Genomic DNA, 25,007 nt, shown 5'->3' with positions numbered 1-25,007 from the left:
ATTGTGAACTGAAGTTAATATCATTATGCAACTTCAGGGCTTGAATTTGCAGACATAGTTTTTGAGTCCTCCACAGGTGACATCATTCCATTTCTTATATTCTGAAAGAGAGCAGAGAGATAGGCACATAAGAGAAGATGATCAAATTCACATATGTATAAATACAATTTCATTTAAAAGTAGATTTTCTTTTGAGGGGTTGTAGATGTGCAATCAAGTTGACTATCAGTTGCGTAAGTTCATCCCAGTTGCCCCACCCCCCCAAATAGCTCAATCAGTAAGGTGTCTGTCTCCAGTAAGGTCATGGGATCTAATACAGGGTGTGGCACTTGCAAAAATGCTGTTAGAAGGGGGAGTCAGCCACATGAGCAATATCAACGGCTTTTAATTAACTGGTTTAAACTTGCAGGGGAGAAGAGGTGCCCCCTTGAGAGCAGGAGCCTGGCGGCAGATGACTCCATTGCCTCCCAGAGTTCTGCCTCTGTTGACTATATGGATAGCTGCCATGAACAAATTTTACTCAAGTTGCTCAACAGGGCCAGATTAAGGGGAGGGGGGGAGGCACAGGGGGTCAGTACCCTTTGGCCCCCCTCTATCTAGGGGCCCCCTGTGGTTGGCAATGACGGGGGAAATCTACTAAACTAAAGGAAATTTGTAAAAAAAAGGGGTGTATTTGTATTCAGAAATACACTTATTTTTGACATTTACTATCCTGAAAATACGGCAATTCGTATTCGTATTGATAGCACATCAATACGACTACGAATAGCCGTATTTTCGGGATAGTAAATGTCAAAAATAAGTGTATTTCTGAATACAAATACACCTATTTTTTTTACAAATTTCCTTTAGTAAATTTCCCCTGATTTTTCAAAACTTTTTTTTTTTAGCTAAAGGTTTTGTGCATGGGAGTGGGGTAGTGCTGCAGCTTCACCTATCTACCAATGTGACAATGATTAATGGTGCTGAGCATCGGGAGCCAAGGCACACTGACTGCACAAGTGTGCAGTGCATTACTAGGAGTTGACAGTCCCATGAGACTTGGCACAACAGGTCAGAGGTTGAGAGGCTTGTGCTGAGCTCTGCTGGTGGAGCTCATCATATGCTTCTCAGGCCCATGGAAGACAGCAGCAGCAGCCTCGTCATTGGAAGGTTTTTAAGGGTCCTACAGAGTAAGGTACAGAGGGACAAACACATGTGATAATATATATATATATATATATATATATATATATATATATATATTATGGAGGAGAGAGAATAGATAAAGCGCACAGTCAGAAACAATATATAGAAATATAGTGATTTTACTGATATTATTCGTAGAAGTAAAAACTGACATACATGGGATTAAAACAAGGGAAAATCGCCACAAAACGGCGCTTGTCACCGGCACAGCGGGGTCAACTAGATATCAGAAGCACGCGGGGTGATCAGCCCAGCGGGGTTCGTCCACCCGCCGCAGTCAGGACAGAGCCGGATACGTTTTCACACGACCAGAGGACGTCAGCCGTCAGCATCGGATAGTAGCCACGCCCAACGCGTTTCGGCAGAGGTCTTTGCCAGGGGGTGTGATATATATTTTTGCAATATGCTGGCACTCCATGTAGTAAAATCACAGCGTGGTGGGTGCACTTGTAGTTTCCAAACACATTCTCCAAATGAAGGCACTCCACACAATATTTGCAAATAAAGAGCTGTATTCAGATGCTCCACATGGCCAAGTACTTTCGGAGCCTCCGCTCCTTCCTCAGGGCATGGGCAACAGCTACCACAGGTAAGATACAGGGATACACTGTCTATATCTTACCTGTGGTAGCTGTTGCCCATGCCCTGAGGAAGGAGCGGAGGCTCCGAAAGTACTTGGCCATGTGGAGCATCTGAATACAGCTCTTTATTTGCAAAAATTGTGTGGAGTGCCTTCATTTGGAATATATATATATATATATATATATATACACAGTATATATATATATATATATATATTTTATATTAATCCCCCCCCCCCCCCCCGTTGCAGTCATCCATTGACCAAGTTTATACTGCCTTTACTCTGTGTTTTGACAGTGTAATATTCTACCATGCAGTTTGCGACCAGTGATGACAAGTTGGAAGTGGCCCCCCTGTCTGAAGTGTTCCAGGCCCCCCAATTGCTTAATCTGGCCCTGTGGCTCAGTGCTGATAATGTGGTGTCCATAAATGCTTTGAATGTAACAATTGTATTTGTATTTAAAAGTTTATTACAACTCCCAGTTATGAAGTAGCTCAGTAACATAAGGCTTTTGACCATGTCAACCTTTTGGCTGTCGACCTTTTGACCCTGTCAACCTTTGGACCCTGTTGACATTTTGACTGTCGACCTTTTGACTGTCGACCAATAGTGGTCGACCTTATGACTGTCGACCTATAGTCAATCTATGATGAGTCCGGATACCCCTTCTGCTTGCATTAGTGATACAAGCTGCATCCTAGGATGCAGTCAGTGGAGCCGAAAATGGTGTGGGCAGGTTTTCTTTACCCAGGCTCAGGCCTAGGCATGGGCAGCACATTTTTCAACAGTGTGCACTGCTGGATGTGAGTGTATAGTTACACATTACAGTATGTCAGGCTCCCGTTACATGTTACACCAGACAGAGCCCCCATTACATTTTATGCCAGGCAGAGCCCCTGTTACATATTATGCCAGACAAAGCCCCATAATACACTTGGTACACCAGGCAATACCCCTTTATACACGTGTTACGCCAGGCAGAGCCTCCTTATTCATGTTACACCAGGCAGAGCCGCATTATACACCTGTTATGCCAGGCAGAGCCCCTTATACACATTACACGAGGCAGGTACCCCTTATACATGTGTTATATCAGGCAGAGCCCCCTTATACACTTGTAACACCAGCTAGAGCCCCTTTATAAATGTGTAACACTGCGCCCATCCCTTCCCTGTTGCAGATAGCGGGCAGGGCAAGAGGACTGGCTGCTGCTGCTTAGGCACTGTCACTGGTCCAATTAGTTTAGTTAGTCAGTGGTCGCATCAATAGTATGTCCAAGATTGAAATAGAACAGTTATGCAACTATATTTACCAGACCTCTGTTCAGTGACTAGATGGTATGCATTATCAGCAGTGATTACCAGGCATCCTGGATAGTTGGAGACCGAACTCTGAAGTCAATAGGAGCTTTGAAGGGCCCGCAGGCAATTTCTATTAAAGTGAAAAAAATTCAGGACCAGACGCGTTTCCCCGCCTACGTGTATCAGCGGCTTCCTCAAAGATCAAGTGTAATCCTCTGTATCCAGTCGTGGTTTAAATAGGCTGCAGTGCTTCCCATATGTCTATACTTCCTGCAGCAGCGTGTCAAGCCTCCTTTTGATTCGCGTCTCTCATTAAATAAAGTGCAGTTCGCCTGTTCGGACAACTCGGAAATTGAAGCTGCAAGTCAAGCCACTCTCTCTATTGTTGCTCATTGGATGTACATAGAGCACGTGACCCCCCAGCCAAAATATTTCCTGTCCCCCCATCCAGTATACACAGGGGCGGAGGGCTAGGGGCTCAATAAGGCCAGGCAGCAGAAGTGGGGTGCAGGGGGCAGAAAACAGGGGATGTGTGGTACAGGGGGGTAACACACAGAGAAAGGATGTAGAGTGTGGGGAAGGTGTCACACACAGGGGATGTGTGGTACAGAAGGGTCACACACCAGGGATAAGGGTGGAAGAAACATAGAAACATAGAAACATAGAATTTGACGGCAGATAAGAACCATTTGGCCCATCTAGTCTGCCCCTTTTTTACCCTTCAGGTAAACTCAACCCTTTTTAATCCTTATTTCTTTGTAAGGATATTCATATGCCTATCCCAAGCATGTTTAAATTGTTCTACTGTCTTAGCCTCTACCACCTCTGATGGGAGGCTATTCCACTTATCCACTACCCTTTCTGTGAAGTAAATCTTTCTAACATTTCCCCTGAACCTACCTCCCTCCAGTTTCAGTGCATGTCCTCGTGTTTTATTACTTGTTTTCCTTTGAAGAAAATTTCCCACCTGTACTATGTTAAAACCCTTGATATATTTGAAGATTTCTATCATGTCCCCCCTTTGCCTTCTTTGCTCCAAACTATACATGTTAAGATCTTTTAGTCTATCCAGGTAAGTTTTGTGATGTAGGCCATGAACCATTTTAGTTGCCCTTCTTTGTACACTCTCCAATGTATTTATATCCTTCTGAAGATATGGCCTCCAGAACTGGACACAGTATTCCAGATGAGGTCGTACCAATGACCTATACAGTGGCATTATTACTTCTTTCTTTCTACTGCTGATACCTCTCCCTATGCAACCAAGCATCTGACTAGCCTTCCTCATTGCTTTGTTACATTGCCTCCCTGCCTTTAAGTCACTTGAAATAGTGACTCCTAGATCTCTTTCCTCCTCAGTAGTTTCCATTATAGTACCCTTGATACTATATTGAGCCTTTGGGTTTTTGAGTCCCAAGTGCATAATTTTGCATTTTTTAGCATTAAACTGTAGTTGCCATTCTCTTGACCAATTCTCAAGTTTACTTAGATCATCAGTCATTTGAAGAGGGGACAAGGTGTGAAACAAGGGAATAGGGGGTGCATGAGGGAATACATAATAAGGGATGATGGGGGGGGGGGTCAATGGGGTCTCACACAGAGGAAGAGGGTAGGTGGGTCAAAAGGAATCAGGCACACACACAAGGAATCACACACAGGGTACAGGTAGGAGGGTGCAGGGCTCCATGGGCACTTACCAATCAGAGGGGGTGAGCTGCAGGAAATGGATCCAGCCACACGATGAATGGGAGACTGGTGGCAGGGGAATCCAAGCTTAACAAAGCAGTGCTGCAGCCAGGGGCATCATTCGACCTTTGTGGGCCCCAAAACTTTTTTAAGGGGCCCCCCCAACCCAGTTACAGGGGTGGAAGGTACAAGGAGCAGGGTGCAGAGGTTTGCAGTTAAGGAGGGATGGTGCAGAGGTTTTAAGGTACACAGGTCAGAGGTGGGCAGTTAGACGTGCAGGGAAAGAAGGCACAGCGTGCAGAAGTGGGCAGTTACAGGGTGCAGGGAAGGACAGTGTCGGGTGCAGAAATGTTAGGTGTAGTGCGCATAAGTGGAAAGTACAGGGTTTAGAACTGGGCAGTTTCAGGGTTCAGGAATGGAGGGTGCAGGGATGTCAGGTACATATTGCAGGGGTGGGCAGATACAGGGTGTTGGAATGAAAGTTACAGGGGTGTCAGCTGCACATAAGGCAGTATCAAGGTACAGGGGGGTTAGTTGAAGGGTGCAAATGGACAGGTGCAGAAGGCAGGTAGACGATAGAAGAGTAAGGGACTAATGGTAAGTAGAGGCTGGGTTAAACAATAGATTAGATGGGGTGTAGCACAAGGCAGTTAACTCAGGGACACACTTTTTCTCACACACGCATGCACGCACGCACACACTAACACATAGTGGCACACACACACACTGTAACACACATATAGAAATATGCACAGATAATATGGCTCCCCCTACATTCCTCCGTCCCCTCTGCTCTCTCCCCACGCTGCTGGCCTGGCTGAGTGATATGCGCAGCTCTGACCCCCAATGGTTTATAAAGGCACCCCCCTGGATGCTGTAAGGGTACTTAATCAGACCCTCCTTCAGTATTAGTAACTATTAATTATGTTTCTTTTGTAACAATAAAAAAGCACATTCAATATGCAGTATACTAAAATGTTTTGCTCAAGGGGGTGAGGTTAGGGGGGCCCGCCAGAGATATCAGTGTACTGGGCCCCAAGATTTCTGTTGCCGGCCCTGCCTGTGTCTACTCCTCCACTTCTTCCCGTTCAACTAGCAGCAACAGTTGGAAAGAGTTGAAAGTCTGCCTCACCAATATGACAGCTGATCCTTAAGTATAAGTACATATAGATAGAGAGTGTGGTTTTTTGGTTTCCGCACAAGGTTTTGCCCACCTAGGGTGAGGGAGGTCAAGTGAGACCTGTTCTCACCTGTGGTGGGATGCGGCCTGAGTGGCCTGTTACCAATTCTCAAAAAAAAAGTGTTTATCACCCTGATGGGGTGCGAGTTATTCTGTAGTTGGTCCGAATATAAACATTAAACAAAAGGAGAAAAAGAGGACTCTTTGTGTGGGGCACTCTTGAAAATGTATGCTTATGAAATTAAAACATAGCTATTATTAAATTTATCTTAAGATAAATGGGACAAGTAGGCCTATTGTGTTTAAAATCTATCCTTCCTGCGCCCATTGTGCAGTGAGCCTTTACAGTAAATGCTATGCACTCTGGGGGTATGTATAATATTTTGCTAGGAAGGGTTGTTCCCCTGTGGGAATTTTTTGTGAACGATGTGTGCCCAGTATGGCCAAAACTTTATTGACTGGGGATCGTTGTAGGCAAAAATGGTATAGAATTCTATGTCATATAATTAAGGGTTGTATTCCCTACTAGAAATAAAGAATTATATCTGGTGTGAGTAATGGTGTGTACACACGGTCAGATGTGCCTTCAGATACTATCCACGATCCGATCAGATCGGATCATAGACAGTATCTGAAGGCACATCCGATTTGCATACAAGTCTAAAGGTGGCCATACACACGCAGATTTATCTTCAGATCTGGCTGGTTGGAACAAAAACATGGTTATGGATGAGAGCAAATGACAGTTGACCATTTGCTTGGAAATGCTGGAAAACTGACAAACTGTCATTCATCCATAACCATGTTTTTGTTCCAACCAGCCAGATCTGAAGATAACTCGGGATCTGAAGGGTTAAAACCCTTGCGATCTGCATCCGATTCCGATCCGATGTTGACTATATCGTCAACATCGGAAGGCAAAAAGTACCGTGTGTACACACCATAAGGGGTGGATTCCCTGTGAAAAGGAGACTGCTTTATGAATACTAAAATATGAAATAGGGTAAAACCCTATCGTGTCTCTTTAAATCAAATGCAGACAGTATTTATACAGTTAAGTATAACATGTTTAATGCTGCTTTCCCACTGCAGACCAGTTTAAAGTACTGGTAATCTTAAATGGTATTTAAAACGGTATTAGCATTCCCACTGCAGCAGATTACCGTTTTTAATACCATTTAAGTACCATTCCCATTGCAGTGAACCGTGTATAATGTAGAGTGCCTAACCCCCCCTTCCCCCAGTGTAAAGAGTGTCTAATCCCCCCCCCCAGTGTAAATAGTGCCTAACCCCCCGTACCTGCCCTGTGCCCCCACCTCCCCTCCCCTTGTACTTACCTGTGGGCAGTGGGGAGGCAGCTGGGGTCATTGCAGGGTCCATGCGGGGTACAGGCAGTCCCAGTGCCTGATGACACCTAGTAGTTCTCACTTTTCGCATATGTAATGAGTGCACGTGCATACTAATGAGCTGCTCATTACATATGCGCATATGTAATTAGCGGCTCATTAGTATGCACGTGCACTCATTACACATGCACAAAGTGCGAACTACTAGGTTTCATCAGGCACTGGGACTGCCTGGAGGCTAAATAACGTTTAAGAGGCATTCCCACTGCCTCTTAAACGTTATTTAACCGTGTAGGACTCTGCTTTGCAAACGGGTTGAAATACCGTTTAACTTTAAACGGTATTTCAACTCTGGCGCTTTCCCACTGCAGCCTTAAACGGTATTTTGCCCTCAAAAATCGGCAATATACCGTTTTAAGGCTGCAGTGGGAAAGGGGCATAAAGCCAAATATTTGACTTCACAGATTGCAACAAAGTACTTATGTTATCAGTTGATTGTAAACACCACAGATGGCAACAATGTATTTCTCTAAATAGTCAGTTTTTGTAGTGCTATGCCTCACCAATATGACAGCTGATCCTTAAGTATAAGTACATATAGAGCATACCTCCCAAGTTTTAGGTCTTGTAAGGAGGGAGAAAGGTGCGCGTCTGAAATTAGTGGGCATGGCTTACTGAGAAAGGGGGTGTGCCCTGTAATCGTGACGTCCTGTGAGGCCACGCCACCATTTTTGATGCTGTAGGGGCATGGCAGAGAGGCTCTGTGAGCCTCTAGCCATGCCCCCAGCCCCTCTCGCTGAGGGAATAGATGCTGTACGCCTGAACAGACACTGCCGGCCACGGGAACGTCCCTGAAAACCGGGACGTTCCTGCCATATTCGGGACAGTTGGGGGTATTATAGAGGCTTCAGAAAAAAAAAACTAAGAAAATTGAAAGTCATCTGTACTCACTGGGCGGTATTCAATGTGAATACCGGCGACGTGCAGCGAATCCTGTTTAGGATTCGCTACACATTCGCCACTGGTCGCCGCGTTCCGGAGCCTCGCCGGCTCCGGTATTCAACGGGCGGTATTCAATGCGAATACCGGCGACGTGCAGCGAATCCTGTTTAGGATTCGATGCACATTCGCCACTGCTTGCTGCGTTCTGGAGCCTCGCCGGCTCCGGTATTCAACGAGTCAGGGGCTCGCTGCCCCTGACTGGCGAATTTGAGCTCCTGCGGCGGACGCCGCAGGGAGCCTGAGGACGGTGGCAGGCAGGGAGATGGAAGTCTCCCTGCCTGCCCCAGAACGTTTGTGGGGGGGAGGTAGGCCTCCCCTGGTGCCAGGCAGCACAGGCAGCCCCCCGGGGGTGCCAGCAGGGGACCGGGTTTATTCACTACACCCGATCATGCATATGTAATGATCGGGTGAAGTGAATATATGAATATCTAATGAGCGGCTCGGCTCCGGCCCCCTGCTCGCTGGTCTGTGTAAAAAAAAAAATATATATATATATATTTTTTTTTTTAAATTAAATATATATTCATGTGCTTACAGCACATGAATAAAAATAGCATGCCCCTCCTCAGAATAAAATTTCAGATTTTTGGACACCAAATGTAAAAAACAAAACACTTTATTTAAACAGTTCACCTTCCACTTCACCATAAAAAGATAGCGATTGCTACTCGGTGAATCATGGTGAAAAAAACCTTGAAATGTATTCGCCATGTGGTTATTGAATAGGGCGATTCACCGTTTTAGTCAGAAATTCGCCTTACAGCACAAAATCGCTATAAAAACCTGGCGAATCAGCCTCATTGAATACCGCCCACTGACATATTGCTGACTACTACTGTATATGTTGGTGGGAGGGGTGCTGGAGACTAGAACCCGGAACCAGTTCACTCTAGAAATGCTAGTGAGTGAAGGAGGCAGTGAGTGAAGGAGGCAGAGCCGTGTGTGCAAGGAATCACAGGCTCTGCATGGCCCGTGGAAGGCCACTTTCACTTCTTTATGCTTCTTAACATGCACAGAGAATCCTGCCTGATCGGAGCTATCGTGACAGCCGGGTAGTCAGAGTGGTTTGGGCACCAGGGCAGGGAGCTTACTCTGACGGGACCTATAGACCAGCCAAAGGTGAGGTGATCCGTCCGGCATCCCAATCCTCGCAATCTTACAGTGGAAAGAGTCCAGAGCAGTCAGCTCAAATCATAGTAGCTGCTTGCTATGTGTTAGCAGGGCGCAAATCTATTCTCAGCATATGGTGGGGGAGAGCGGCGTAGGATTGCACATTTCCATCATCTGGGGGGGAAGAGGGCAGCCCAGGGCACACATTTCCGGCATGCTTCATTATGCTCCTACACCTCTGTGGTGCCGGGTCCCCCCCCCCCCCCCCCCTCCGCCACCGCTAGGGCTGTGGAGCCCTAGTTACTCCACTGGTCGACAGTCATTAGGTCGACACCGTTGGGTCGATAGGTGTCTAGGTTAACATGGGACAAGGTCGACAGGTGTCTAGGTCGACACGTGTGTTAGGTCGACATGGGTTAGGTCGACATGGGGTTTTTCACTGTTTTTTTACCCAAATGTCGACACAGTCGACATGGACACAGTTTTAAGTGCACCGCATCCCCTCGCATGGCTTGCCATGCTTCGGGCACGGTTCCTCACGGCACACTCTTTTATTATCCCACCAAGACCTAGCGGATGGTAGGGCATGAAATACCGCCTGTCGGCACATGTCAGCTAAAAAAACTGTGAAAAACCGCATGTCGACCTTTTAAATGTCGACCTAACCCATGTTGACCTAGACACCTTTGTGACCATGACCCATGTTGACCTAGACACCTGTCGACCTTGAGCCATGTCAACCTAGACACCTTGCTGTATGTCGACCCAATGGTGTTGTCTTAATGACTGTTGGCCATCATTAGGTCGACCAATTGACCGTATCCTGGCTTCGGGGGAGGGGGGGATGTGGTTAGAGTTTAGTTTGTGGAGGAGGTGTATGGTTAGAGTTAAGGGGTGTACACATTACGCGATTTGGCCAGGCAATTTTGACTTGATTGTCAAAATTGCCTAGAGGGTTAGCCAGAATCGCCCCATGTGTAGACAGCGGGTGATAGCGATGCGCGGCCCTGCAGCGTCGCTATCGCCCAGCCAAATATACTGTGCAAGTAAGACAATTTTCACTAAGCCGTCTCTCAGTGTATCTGGATGTGGCTGGAGAAGGCAGGATGTAGAAGTGTATAATCAGAGTTAGAGCACTAACAATATACACATTTGTATATGCAGTAGGCAATGTGATTCTAAATTTAAATTTTACATTTGAAAACATTACATTTAAAATATATACTCACTAGAGCCATTGACGAGCACAACACAAAATTCTTTCCCTTTGGCATTATCTGGGACCCCAGATTTCCATGCTAAATAGTTAAACATAGATCCATCAGTCCACTTCCAACGGCCGTTCTGTAATGGAAATAGGGACCACATTAGAGGCTCTCCACTATCTCCTAACCTTTCTGCTAATGAGATCTGGATGTAAGAAGTGGCCTACTACTGTATGGACTGACTAGTTACCAGCCCACCAAAATGGCTGAACAAGATAACAGTACTGGCAGCTATGCATGCCCAAACGGAGCAGAACTCGGGTGCCATCTAGTGGCCACTGGTGCGTACAACACTTATATTCTGCCCACACATTTTTATATAGGATGGACACACTTTTGTTCCACACCAGGGGCAAAATGTAATGGGAGGCGTTTTTTTTTTTTTTTTTTGCGATTTTTCCCGCAAAATATGCCGTTTTCGCCCATTTCCCGAAAATCGCATATTTTATAGGGTGCGATTTGCGGGAAAAATCGCATTTTTTAAAGGTGCGATTTTTAGTTAGACTAAAAATCGCATCCAGATGTTTTCCCATTAAAAAGGATAGAAGTCGCATATTTAATGGGTTGCGATTTTTAGTAAAGCTTACTAAAAATCGCAAAAAAAATAGACCAGGTTCTGCCTGGCGCTTTTATCAGAAACATGCACAGATCATTGAGATCTGTGCATGGTTCTGTTGTAAAAAAATAGTTAAAAGAAAAAAAACGGCGTGCGGTCCCCCCTCCTAAGCATAACCAGCCCCGGGCTTAAAAAGCCGGTGCTGGTATAATAAAATCAAAGGAACAATCAAGTTGGGGGTTCCCTGGATTTTATAAAACCAGCACCAGGCTCAAGGTCCGGCGCTGGTTCCCAAAATACGGGGGACAAAATGACTAGGGGTCCCCCGTATTTTAAGAACCAGCACCGGACACAACCAGCCAGCAGGGTAATGCCACAGCCGGGGGAAACTTATTATATAAGCTCCCGCGGCCAAAGCATTAACCCCCTGGCTGGTCAGCATGGGCAGGGGTCCTGGGGAAGTGGGGACCCCCCCAATGAAGGGGTCCTCCCCCTCCAGGACTTACCAGCCCATGATGATAGTCCGGGGCTGTCCCCGATGCCCCTGGGCGGTGGGCATCGGGCTGATGGCTTGTGTAAAAAAAGAAGTAAAACAATTGTTTTATACTGGCGAACTATGAGTCCCAGCAAGGCTACCCCGCATGCTGGGACATGCGGGGCATTAAAGGGCCCGCTGGCACTTGTAGTTCAGCAGTACAAAAATAGTTAACAAAATCACACTGACACACTGTAAAATAAAAGTTTAATACATACAAAACACACACACACTGATACTTACCTACCTTGAGCCCGTAGGTCGGTCCCTGGGTCCTGGGTCCGGGCTCCGGGGCAGAAGAGTCCGGTTCCGGGGCCTTGGTCCTGGTTCCGGGGCTGGTCCTGGGGTTCCGGGGCTCCTGGGCTGCAGAATCCGGGGTCCGGGATCCGAGGTAGTCCCCAGGGGTACCTAAGGAAGCAAATCCAACTCACCTGGTCCCCGGCGACGACCTCGGAATCCTCTCCGGTGACAGCGCTGCTCCCATCTGGTACCCGGCTCGCAGGACTTTGACAGGCGCAGAGATGTTTCCTCCTCGGCGTCTCTGCACAGAATGATTTCTTGGCCAATCAGGAGCCGAGAAAGTCGGCTCCTGATTGGCCAGAAATCATTCTGAATACAGACGCCGAGGACCAAGGCCCCGGAACCGGTCTCTTCTGCCCTGGAGCCCCGGAGCCCGGACCCAGGACCCAGGGACCGACCTACGGGCTCAACGTAGGTAAGTATCAGTGTGTGTGTGTTTTGTATGTATTAAACTTTTGGTACTTGTTTCCTAGAACGGCCACAACGATTTAGATCGTTGTGGTCGTAAGATAAAAAATCGGATCGATCGCATCGCATGCGATTTGGTCGCATACGATGCGACCGATCCGATCGACCGATTTTTCACCCGATTTTTTTTTTTTTTCACCAGATTTGTTTAAATTGCCCCCCCAAATGTTAATAAGTGTGCTAGACCCCACGATAGACGTGAACCCGAAGCGTGGCGAGCGCAGCGAGCCCGCGAGGGGCGGCGGTGCGCGTCCTCCGACCTTTTCATTCCCCTACTATCCACTAGGGCGTGGAGTGAGAATATAATAGTGTGGCGAGCGCAGCGAGCCACCGAGCCCGAAGCGTGGCGAGCGCAGCGAGCCCCGCGAGGGGACGCGTCTAACTTCACAGGTATACGCGTCCCCTGGCGGGCACATAAAAAATGTGAAATGGGTGATATTGGCCAATTTCACCTTTTTTATCATTTTTCCCTATGTGAGATGGACTTAATCAAGTCCATCTCATCTTGTGCCATTATAATGGCACAAGACCGACCGATTTCAATGTTAAAAGATTTTTTAACATTGAAGTCTATGGAAAAATCGGGTCAATCGGTCGGTCGCATCGCGGCCGATTTTAATTGGTCGCGACCGACCGATTGACCCGATTTCTGTCAATCAAATGGAAAAAATTGCAAAAAATCGGCCACATCGTGAGGATCGTGTCCCTTAATTAAGAGCCACGATCACTCACGATTGTGGCCGTTCTAGGAAACAAGTACCAAACTTTTATTTTACAGTGTGTCAGTGTGATTTTGTTAACTATTTTTTGTACTGCTGAACTACAAGTGCCAGCGGGCCCTTTAATGCCCCGCATGCTTGGACTTGTGGTTCTCCAAGTACCAGCATGCGGGGTAGCCTTGCTGGGACTCATAGTTCGCCAGTATAAAACAATAGTTTTACTTCTTTTTTTTACACAAGCCATCAGCCCGATGCCCACCGCCCAGGGGCATCGGGGACAGCCCCGGACTATCAGCATGGGCTGGTAAGTCCTGGAGGGGGGGGACCCCTTCATTGGGGGGGTCCCCACTTCCCCAGGACCCCTGCCCATGCTGACCAGCCAGGGGGTTAATGCTTTGGCCGCGGGAGCTTATATAATAAGTTTCCCCCGGCTGTGGCATTACCCTGCTGGCTGGTTGTGTCCGGTGCTGGTTCTTAAAATACGGGGGACCCCTAGTCATTTTGTCCCCCGTATTTTGGGAACCAGCGCCGGACCTTGAGCCTGGTGCTGGTTTTATAAAATCCAGGGAACCCCAACTTGATTGTTCCTTTGATTTTATTATACCAGCACCGGCTTTTTAAGCCCGGGGCTGGTTATGCTTAGGAGGGGGACCGCACGCCGTTTTTTTCTTTTTTTCTTTTTTTTACAACACAGAGCACTGTACTGAAAATGTGCCGATTTTAATGACTGAAAATCGCACATTTTCAGGTCTAAAAAAGCGCCCGAAATCGCACCATATCGCACTTTTTTGCCGCAAATTCGCATCTCATTACATATGCGAATTCGCGGCAAAAAATGCGATTTTTAAAAGGTGCGAATTGGTGCGATTTTTTTCTTACGAAAAAAAAAAACGCACCCTATTACATTTCGCCCCAGGAGCCTTTTGTTATATAGGATGTTACACACCTTGTCAGGGTCATGCAATCCTATCCACACTCCATCTGAATCCTGATTAGCCGTCACATGACTTGCGATGATTGCTGCTTCTGATTCATCCATGATGGAAGCCAGGTGGGCGCCATGTCCGTAACTTACACACTCGTACTGTAGAAGAGAGGAGAGCTTCCCTTACAGACTTTACCAAATGTTAGTGTTCCAAGTTTAAGACACTTAAAAACAAATGTATGTATTTGTCAAACAATTAAATGAAATAATTGTAATAAAGGTATAGTTGTTAGCAAGGCTATTTTTCAGCAGGCTCCAAAATATTTCTTAGATGGACAAAACCATGTGCACTGCAGGTGAGGCAGGTGTAAAACCCCACCCATATCTCTGCACAAGTAACACCTGCCTCACCTGCAGTGCACATGGTTTTGTCCATCTAAGAAATATTTTGTCAGAAAGAGTGAACTAGAATAAGGCCCTCAGTTCCTGCTGGAGCCTACTGAAAAATAGCCCTGGTTATTAGTTATTACCACATTAATACAAATGATCTTGGCCCGAATAATGTCATTTGATCTTCCAGACCCAATTTGTAAACTGAAAATGTGCTGTAACATTACCTGTAGATTGATGGAGCAAAGTCGAAGCCAGTAGTGGCAGAACCTAGGGGGTCTGGAGTTGCATGAAGGTTAGCTCTGTAAGCATATTGTGGGTTTCAGCAATTGTACATGATTGGAACCAGGGCTGTAGAGACAGCCATGAGGCCTGGGTATGGGTAAAAACCGGCCCAGGACAAAACCCCGGACCGGACATCAAAGTCTGCATTTTGGAGCTTGTAGTCCTGTCCGGGGGGGCTGCCTGTGACACCTGTCACCAGGTAGAGGAGGAGGGGTAGAATAAAGTCTCCCTGTATGCATGTAGCAAAAACCGGATGGTCCGGACCACACGGGGAGGCTGTAATCTCCCCTCCCCCATGTCCCTGGTGATATCCTGTCCGGCGGTCCGGAGTCTAGTCCGGGTCCGGTTTTTACATAGTCCCATGAGGCCTGGCCACTGGTTCTGAGGAAGCCGCCGAAACCGACCACAGGTGGGAAAAAATCACATAAACCACATTTGATATTAAAACTGCACCATCGGGTTCTGATTATCCACCTGCCTGGAATTTACAAAACAACCAACTGCCAGAAGGACTCCAGAGATAAGCTGCAAATTTCATTGGATAAGCACCAGCAGCTGGGAGACGACGGTCCAGTGCAGGTACTTCTTACAAAAGTCTGGCCAGACAGTAATGCTACCAATGCTGTTTTATGAAAAATTCATGTACTAACAACCATAAGAAATGACCATTTAATTGTACCCAAGAGACCACTAACAGATGGACGACTAATGTGACCATCTCTAACAGTGCTACTAATCCACCTAGTACCCACAACGTACAGGACTTTTATGTTATATGTGATCTGTCCAGTTCAGGGTGCACCGTCTTTTTTACAATTTATTACTGTATTTGTATATATTCTGACTGGCCAGTGAATAATGTTTGATTAAATAAATATAATTAATATTTAATTAATTCTGCCTGGCGCATTTTATATATATTTTGTATGTTTTAGTTTTAATAAAGGTAGAGCACTGAGTGACTCTGCGATAAAGTGCGCACAACAAACCAACAGCAGCTTAATAAACAATTTAAAGGTGACACAACAAACACCTTAAAGGTGAAAACAGAAAATAAATTGTTATATAGCGCTAGTGGTGTCCCCAATTAGTTCCGTGGTGGATATCCTATGTTTAATATAGTCACCAATGATGTTCACCACTGGGATGAAATTTCCAGGAGTATTCCTCCAATAACAATTATCCTCCAAGTATCAATGGGTTACCATGAAATGACAAAGGAAATACAGATAGTGTATAACTTTCAAAACAAACAAACATTTTAATAAAGATGTGCACTTACAATAGATACGATGAAATGATCATGTAAAAACAATAGCCTGGGGTATAACAGCAGGCAGACACGCCAAATGCATTTCAGATCGAATGATCCTTCATCAGTAGCGTGACGCTACTGAAGAAGGATCGTTCGATCCAAAATGCATTTGGCGTGTTTGCCTTATCACTCTTTGCCTTAGTGGGACTTCAGGTTTGGGACCTTTTGGACGGCTCCACCAGTATCCAGAACTGGACTGCCATCTCTTTGGAACAACCCGTCTGCCTGCTGCTATACTCCAGGCTATTGTTTTTACATGCTCATTTCATCGTATCTATTGTAAGTGCACATCTTTAATAAAATCCCTTGTTTTTAAAGTTATGCACTATCTGTGTTTCCTTTGTCATTTCATGGTAACCCATTGATACTTGGAGGACAATTGTTATTGGAGGAATACTCCTGGGAATTTCATCCCAGTGGTGAACATCATTGGTGACTATATTAAACATAGGATATCCACCACAGAACTAATTGGGGACACCACTAGCGCTATATAACAATTTATTTCCTGTTTTTGCATTTTTTATAAAGGGTCAAGCAACCTTTTTAAAGTGCAGCTGGAAACTAATTGGGTTAGAACCAAGCGCCTCACTTTAGATATACTAGTCATCACTAATACAACTCCAGAAGAAAAAAAAAATCTAAAATAAAATTTATTCCATTAGAAAGCAGCTGGCAAAAAACCCTGCTAGGCCCCTACAGCAGGTCCGGATGGGTAGTTAGTACCTGTTTCTCATAATAATGGTGGCTGCATGGCAAATATTCACTGCTGAGAGATGAAAGCATACTTGCCTACTTTTGAAAAATAGTTTCAGGGAGATTATAGTTGGTAGTAAAATTTAGCACTGCGCCCCATTAAAGGGGCTTGTCATGCTCCTCCCAAAGGGCGTGGCTAGTTCCATATATGGAGAGATTGTGAAAAGAGATTGGGAACGTGGTACCTAGAAGTGTGGGTGTGTACCGCTATACCGGAGAGGAATCTTTTACAATGACTTATATCCAAACGTAGATGAGTCCCAAAGTGGTTAGTAATAGCTACTACACTTGGTAAAGTGCTGGGAAATGGTGCTGATGATTCAATGTAAATGTATCTATCTCTCATTCCTTTTCCCCAAAAAATTGTAACAATGTAATGTGGGCTAGGAGAAATGAGGGAGATTGGTAGACTAATGAGGGAGAGAGGGAGATTGCTGCTATTACAGGGAGTCTCCTGAATAATGCAGGAGGGAAGGCAACTATGGATGAGAGGGCATCAATATTCCCTTTCTCTCTCTTTGAAGAATATAATTTTAGCTCCCTAGAATGCTGGCCTGGCTCACATCCAATATTCAGGGGTATTAAATGCTTTGTGGACTTTGCAGTCACATAGCAAAGAACATAATAACCAAAATGTGCTAACTTCACTGATCACCTTGTTAAGAGGAGATAACATAGGGAAGCAGGGTCCTGATTGCCACTAGTGGCAGCTACATGTGGTCCATAGCATCAGCGCTTCTGGTTACACACCCATGGGCACGAGAATAACTACAAATATATTACACCCTTTTATCCATAATTGCATATGAAGCAGTCATAAGGATTTCCCTATATATATGTCTGCAACAGGGGCGCAAATGCCAGAGCCAATGGAGACGCCTGCCTCCGGGCTCCAAGACCTGAAGTGGGCACGTGCATGTATGGCACCAACTGTGTGGTTCACAGCGGGATAGAAAAGTGCTGCTCTTCCTACAGAGCTCTGTGATGCCCCCACTGCTGCTGCAGAGTTAATCTGCTTTTTCCAAACAGGTCTGCTGACACCTGCAATAGTAGACAGGGTGGTTCCGGAGTAGTACTGCTCAGCCTGTTCTGCAACAAGCAACAGTGAACTGACCACCTCTGCTGGACTTTGAGATGAGGACTGCACCTAAAAGCTGAATCTGCAGACAGCTGAATTCTTCAGTCTGACCCTATCCCATCGGCCCTTGTCACTCACAGCATCCCTGTAGACCAGTAGTTCACAAACTTTTATATTATTAGTATTATCATTTTATTTTGTGGTACTCCAAGGCCAAAAGTTTCTTATTGAAAAATGTTGAAAACAATATTGAATTAAGTAAATTGTATTTACAGAAGGTGTCATCCATAAGCCCCATACACACTAGTTGACCTGGCCGATGGCGATATCTATATATAAAAGGCTTAATACCCCTCACATTTTTACGGTGAAGTACCGCCAATGACCACTAGAGGCCACTCGATGGACCAAATTACTCCTTAACACAGGGGTTCCCAATCGTTTTTAAATCACGGCACCCTAGGAGTATCAGAATTTTTTCATGGCACCCATAGGCCAATAAAAAATAATTTGATGGGGTTTATATGCGATTCTTAGGGTCAGTTATGTGGTAAAGGACAGGATTTGCTTCTGTTTGTACACATTTTATGATTGGCAGCTGCCAGCACTGGTTTTGCTCATAAATAATTAACCATTAATAATTTGAGTTGGTCCTGGACCACCAACCCAGGGCACCCCTGCATGTGTCCCGAGGCACCCCAGGGAGCCACGGCACACAGTTTGGGAAGCACTGCCTTAACACAAAGTGAAACAAAATTGATCTGTTTCAAACTTCCTGGATATGGACAGAGGGAGCTGTGAAGACAGAGATTGGAGGTAGGCGCAGATAGGGATTATGCTGGCCACACATCAGACCAACTTTCCTCCAACCATCCAACTAGTTGGTTGGTTGGATTGAAAATCTGGTACTGTATGGGGGCAAATGCCAATAAGCAATTTGCTCACAAACTCAGAAGAATGGACAAAAACATTCAGTGAAATTGTTTAAATCAAATAGGTCCAACTACAGTACTGTGTCTGAGGGACAGCTGTTGTCCATTTTCCGATTTGGGAAACAAATGACTTAATTACAAATTACATTTGCTCCTATGCAGTACCAGGTTTTTATTCCATGCAACCAACTAGTTGGATGGTTGGAGGAAAGTTGGTCTGATGTGTTGCTAGTATCATTTTGACATGCTTAAACTAGTAATTATTGTAACATTGTAAAAATAGTAAACTAGACAATATCGGTCACGGGCGTACACACTGAACGATATCAGCTACCGATATCACTCAGTGACGTCACTGGGACCCGCTAAACATGCAGGTTGTTTGGCTATTTATCCAGATTGACCTGCATTTTCAGCAGACATCAATCATCATTAACAATGTGCATTGTTAACCACATTGAGTGTACACACTAGACGATATTGTTAAAATACTGGAATGAGTCATGTTGAGAGGTATGGATGGTGCATATTAAATTTAAGTCACTGGAGTATATTTTATTTAAACTAAAAGTTAATAATATCTGGGTAACTTTTATAGCTCCATCTAATTGCTAGACAACTATTTTATAACATGTTCTTGTAGTGGAACAAAGGCAACTTAACAACCTTAAAATACACACAGAAAAAAAAAAAATTCTAGTGTATCATCTATCCTGTCATATGTAATAGCAGAAGCCTCTGTATTATGTACATGCTTGGGCCCTGATTCTAATTTGATCGGTCCCCCGCGTGTTCGCTGTTCGATATTGAAGCACTGTGTATACTCATAATCGGTTATGTGCATGTGCAGGGCTTCTGTATGGGCACCTTCGCCAACCTGCACTGTCAGCGTGGCGCTCACGCAGGGGAGTGTTGGTGGTGCTCTGACATGGGAATGGGCAGCGTTTAAATGTGCATAATCACAGAGCCGCTAGCCATGCTCCCACAGTGGTGAGAGGGTCAAGAGTATAGGCCACACCCCCTTGCTGCTAGGCCAAGCCCCCCCCTGAAAAAGTGTCCCTCTTAATATTCTGCCAAAGTTTGGAGGTGTGTGTGTGTGTGTGTATGTGTATATATATATATATATATATATATATATATATATATATATATATATATATAATAGATTATAAGCTCTACTGGGGCAGGGACTGATGTGAATGTACAACTATAGTCTGTAAAGTGCTGCGGAATATGTAAGCGCTATATAAGAAACTGATAATATATATATATATATTTATGAAGGAGTCAAGCCCATGCACTATTTAGGTGAGGAAAACCCCACTGGTAGCTCTAAACATGGTCCCCATTCTGAATCACTGCATTCCCTGGTGTACCTTTCATTTCCCAGTCCGATGCTGTTGGCTGACATCTGATCACAGCTACTTTAAAAAGACTCAGCAAACACTCACTAATCCAGGAATGGAACTCTAAAGGTGGCCACACACTAGTATGATTTTGCCTCTTTCTACCAGCGGGACGAAAAATCATGTGAAAAGTATATGTCATTTACTCCAGAAATCGATCAACTGCGCATGCATATCAGGCGCTTTGCGCATGTGTGACGCCCGCAGGCAATGAATTCCTGCAACTTTTCCGGATGGCTGGCCATTCGCACAGTGATTGACAGGATGTAGGCATCTTGGGTGGTAACCGGACACTTAGGGGGAGGGTTAAGAAAAATGCAAACGTGCCCTAAATAACGTTAGATGTGCCAAGGAGAACACTGGGAGTGTTGTGGGGAAAATGCAGGCCTGCCAAGCTGGCTTAGGGGAGAGTTTGTGAGATCAGCCCCAGTTGGGATAAGCCTGTTTTGATCGCAGTAAGTAAATATCTTAGATGTATTGGACACGGGGCGGTAAATGGAAAATCAGCCACATACGATGTATCACATGTTATCCAGCCACCAGGAAACTGCTGGGTCATTGCAAGAGTTTATGAGGCCTTTAAATTCACAGTCTACACTCCTTTACTTTCATTAAGTTATCTCTTCCCGTATCAGCAGGAGCATTGCTTTGGCTTCCTCACATGCAGCACATTCATTCATTTTCCAGTAATAAATAATTACCTCTGAATCAGCCCATTTTGCTGGATTCTTACTGACTGCATAACAGTGCGATCTGTAGAAGAACCATCCAGGGGGACACGAGGAGCGGACTGAAGCGGCTTAAGATGGAGAAACAAACGTGCAGGTTACTATACAGAGGATACAAGAACTATACATGTAAAAGCACCCTTGTTATTAACACTGTATACAATGACTGCAACGACTTTTTCAGTTGCTGAAGTAGGTACAGTATATTATAGCAGGGTTGCCGACTTTAAAAAAATCCTCTCCGGGAGAAGCCCGGAGAGGAATCTGGCATTACGAGTTTGGGGGGCGGGGCTTAACTGTGACGTCATTAAGCCCCGCCTCCATTACATCAAATAGCAGAAATAACTGCTATCCATGGAGGGGGCGGGGCTAAAACGTCACGATTGTGCCGTTTTAGCTCCGCCCCCTCCCCTGAGACCCGCGGATTGCGGCATATAAATGCTGCGATCGGGGGCTCAGTGGGGGTCCCCCTGATTCCGGGAGGGTTGCCCACCCTTCCGGGGGCCGGGAGGAAGGACCCGATTTTCGGGAGACTCCCGCAAATTCCGGGAGGGTCGGCAACCCTGTGTTATAGTAACATGTTTGAAATCCTTAAAATATACAGAAACAGTTTTTTCTGCGTGTTTAAGAGCAGAATTAGGCAGATCAGTTAAGGCTCACATACACTTGTCCGACTTGTCCTAAGGACAAGCCGGACTCAATTTCGCTTGCTTCCCCGGCAGCTCCCTTGAGGGAGCTCAATATGACCTTACATATGGCTTACATATGACCTGGCACTTGATGTGCCATTTTTACATGCAATAAATAGCATGCGATAAATCACATGTATTACTCCTGGGGTGCGGGAGGTTGGAGAATTAATAAAACACATTCAAAAGAATGGATGTCCGCTGATATTTATTTTTTATTTTTATTGTACTGCCTCTTGCCACCAGCTGCAGAGCAGGGAGAGCGCCTCTTCTCCACGGCGGTTCCCGGCTCGGGGATCGGAAAAGCACCCATCATGTGCCGCTGACGGATGCAAATACAATTTATCTAATGTGCAGCCCGTCCGATCTCCATCTCCAATCCGATGTGCACGGGACCAGACATCGGATCAGATGTCAGACACATCCTTTTTGGGCCGAGTCTTGGAAAGAGCCATCTTAACTGCATTGTAGGTCCCGGGCAAAGCAATGCATTTGGGCCCCTCCACACCCATTGACAGGAAAAATGTAAACAAAGAAAAGTCCTAACACCTCCCTCCTATGGTCCCATACCATCTCTCCACTTGCTTCCATACTATGAATGGCTGTCAGCACTCTGATTGGTGGATAGCACCAGGCATACACCAATCAGCATGCTCACAGCCATTCACTGTCTGGCTGCAGGCTGGGAAGCAGGAAGAGAATGCTGCCTGGTTGCTTTGTTCGTGTGTGATTCACAATCAGAGCGACCAGGCAGCATTCTCTACTGTCTCCCAAGAAGCTTCAGGAGGCAGATGCCAACAACCCAATATGCCCAGCTTAAAGTCCCCTAGAATTGGGGGGGACCTTGGGTAGCTGCCCATTGAGCCCATGCGTTAAGATGGCCCTGATCTCAACCCGATCCATGGGGCACCTTAAGCGTGAATGGGGGACGGATGCCCATTATCAACAGACCAACAGCAGCATCCCGCTAAACAATATCCTGACAGTAGCTGGATATGTATACTTTTAAGTATACTGGTGGCAACCGAGAATAAATCAATTACCTTTCAGTTTACCTAACATTTCAAAAGTCTATAGTCATCCTATTACTGTATATAACACAATAGCTTTGGCTGCTGTGCTCGCTGTGACGTGGGAAGGACTACACAGGCAAAGTTCTTCCATAGCACTGTTAAAACTAACTAAACATTACAGCATATGCAGGATTCCTATGCCCAGCCTGTTCTCGTGGCAGCATGCCATGAAGACATCATAAAAATTTGTGTATTTGACTGTATGATGTAGAACTTTTATCCTAAAGCCGTTGGTGCAAGCATTTTACTAGGAAAGAATAACTTACCCTCTGTGAGTGCCACCATGATGATAAGGATTCCCAGGACAGCAAGCGTGAAACACGAGGAAATAGCCATTTTGTATTTCTGATTATCCGGGACTAGAAGAAGTTGGGAGCTGGACGTCCTGTAGTCTAGTCTGTCTTTACAATGATTTTCTTCTAGACTTTTGATCATACTGGGCTTTATAGTAAAGATTGGCATAGGTGCTCATATACTCTGGGAGTGGTCTTTGGGGGTGAGTCAGATGTTGGAAACTCTGGACATTGCCCTGGGTGGTGGGCAATGGTGACAGCTGGACATATTTCTCTAGGTAACAGTACTTAGTGCTTATCAGGGTGGGGCAGAAGTGACAAGAGCCTAAGCACAGAACATCTGTTATGCAAAACTATTTATAGCATTGCAAAAAGGAATTACAGATATGTATAGTACAAGTGGCGCCAGTACCCGGGTGACTGGGCAACGCTCAGTGGCTTTTCTATCCAAATGCGTGCCTTATATGCACAAATAAAACTCCTGGAAGTTACAAAACAGTTTTATTAGTGGACTGTGGACCTGATTCTGTAAGGGCTGTTGATTATAAAAAATTGCACATGTGCTTGCATGACCATTTAAACTGCAGTCACATTCAGAAAAATGCGACCACAGTCTAAAGCAGGCATGTCCAACGTTGGCCCCCCAGATGTTATGAAACTACACATCCCAGCATGCTTTGCAATAGCTTTAGCATTCTCTAATAGCAAAACTGTTGCAAAGCATGCTGGGATGTGTAGTTTCATAACATCTGGGGGGCCAACGTTGGACATGCCTGGTCTAAAGGCTAGCTCAAGACAGTGACACACAACTTTGGGGGTGCGGTCCAAACAATGCAGTGGCATTGGCGGATGTGGCCCGGACAATGCAGGAGTGCGGGAATGGCCGTCGCGGCCTCGTGACATTGCATGCATGCTGCTTTGATCTAAAACATGGTGGGTGGCCCGGCGACTGCTACCAGTAAATGCGTTCTTATAAAAACACTCAAATAATAGACAAGGATAAAGACAGAAAGAACACTGAGATTAGAGATGAGCAATTAGACAACCGGTTGTGAAATTAAGACCATTTTCAAAATCAATGAGGAGTCAATCTGGTTTTGCCAAAAATGTGAGGAATAATATTATGCTTCTAAATTATAAAAACATTTTTATTACCTTTTTTATCTGAATAATATTGCTTCCTGGAGAATCAGGCCATATAAGGTGTGTGAATGTGTATAACCAATTAGCAAGCATAAATACGTGGTCCATCTTTATAGTTTGTGTTGTACATGGAGATTAACATCCTCGCGGACTGATTCTTTTTGGATTATAATAGAGGAAACGTGTCTCTGTGGCTGTAACTATTACTAGTCCTGGTGACTGTACTCTATGGGGATTATTCTGGTTCACTCCTTCTGGCAAATTCCTTCTTAAATGGACAAAACCATGTGCACTGCGGGGGGGGGGGGGGGGTAAAATACTGACTGCTTTATTTCTACACTGCAATATACATCTCACTTTGAAGAAAAACCCCACCCAAATCTAACTCTATCTGCACATGTTATAACTGCCCCACCTGCAGTGCACATGGTTTTGTCCATTTGAGAAGGAATTTGCCTCTGAAAGGTGAACCAGAATAAGGCCCTATATATGTAAAGGGATGGGTAAAAAATAGAATTACCGCAAGAGAAAATATTATTTATTTGATCTTGGTAAAAAAAGAAGTCTCTACTATACTTGGAATTATCTTTTGTTCCCAGTTCAGTACAGGCACTTTTGTTTGTCCAATAGACCATAAAAAGCAAGACTCTGCTTGATGAGTGAGACACATTAATCTAGCCTGTATCAGTGCAAATTTCCTTATTGCCAATGCCAGGGTCAGAGGATTGGAGAAATCCAACATAATGAACAATCTC

General features: G+C 45.2%; 1 protein-coding gene across 1 annotated transcript; it reads right to left on the bottom strand.

Annotated features, from left to right (window-relative positions):
- LOC146072477 (regenerating islet-derived protein 4-like) lies at positions 1–23,486 on the bottom strand. The gene is made up of 5 exons (XM_083179706.1): positions 23,083–23,486; positions 21,028–21,125; positions 14,186–14,323; positions 10,626–10,740; positions 1–101 (listed from the first exon to the last, which is right to left on the bottom strand). Exons 1-5 carry the CDS (start codon positions 23,276–23,278, stop codon positions 34–36), a joined length of 615 nt encoding a protein of 204 aa, XP_083035832.1. The 5' UTR covers positions 23,279–23,486; the 3' UTR covers positions 1–33.
- Between the last annotated feature and the right edge of the window lie 1,521 nt (positions 23,487–25,007).

Source organism: Crinia signifera, chromosome 4 (assembly GCF_055691185.1).
Source record: "Crinia signifera chromosome 4, ASM5569118v1, whole genome shotgun sequence".
NCBI lineage: Eukaryota > Metazoa > Chordata > Amphibia > Anura > Myobatrachidae > Crinia > Crinia signifera.
Note: the sequence above shows the minus strand (reverse complement) of the source record. Positions and strands in the feature narration are given on the sequence as shown.

Coding starts and splice junctions, on each gene's coding strand:
- LOC146072477 (XM_083179706.1), bottom strand. CDS start 23,278: ATGCCAATCTTTACTATAAAGCCCAGTATGATCAAAAGTCTAGAAGAA. Junction 14,324..21,027: donor CAAAATGGGCTGATTCAGAG/GTAATTATTTAT, acceptor TCTCTTCTACAG/TACGAGTGTGTAAGTTACGG. Junction 10,741..14,185: donor GATTGCATGACCCTGACAAG/GTGTGTAACATC, acceptor TTTCCATTACAG/AACGGCCGTTGGAAGTGGAC.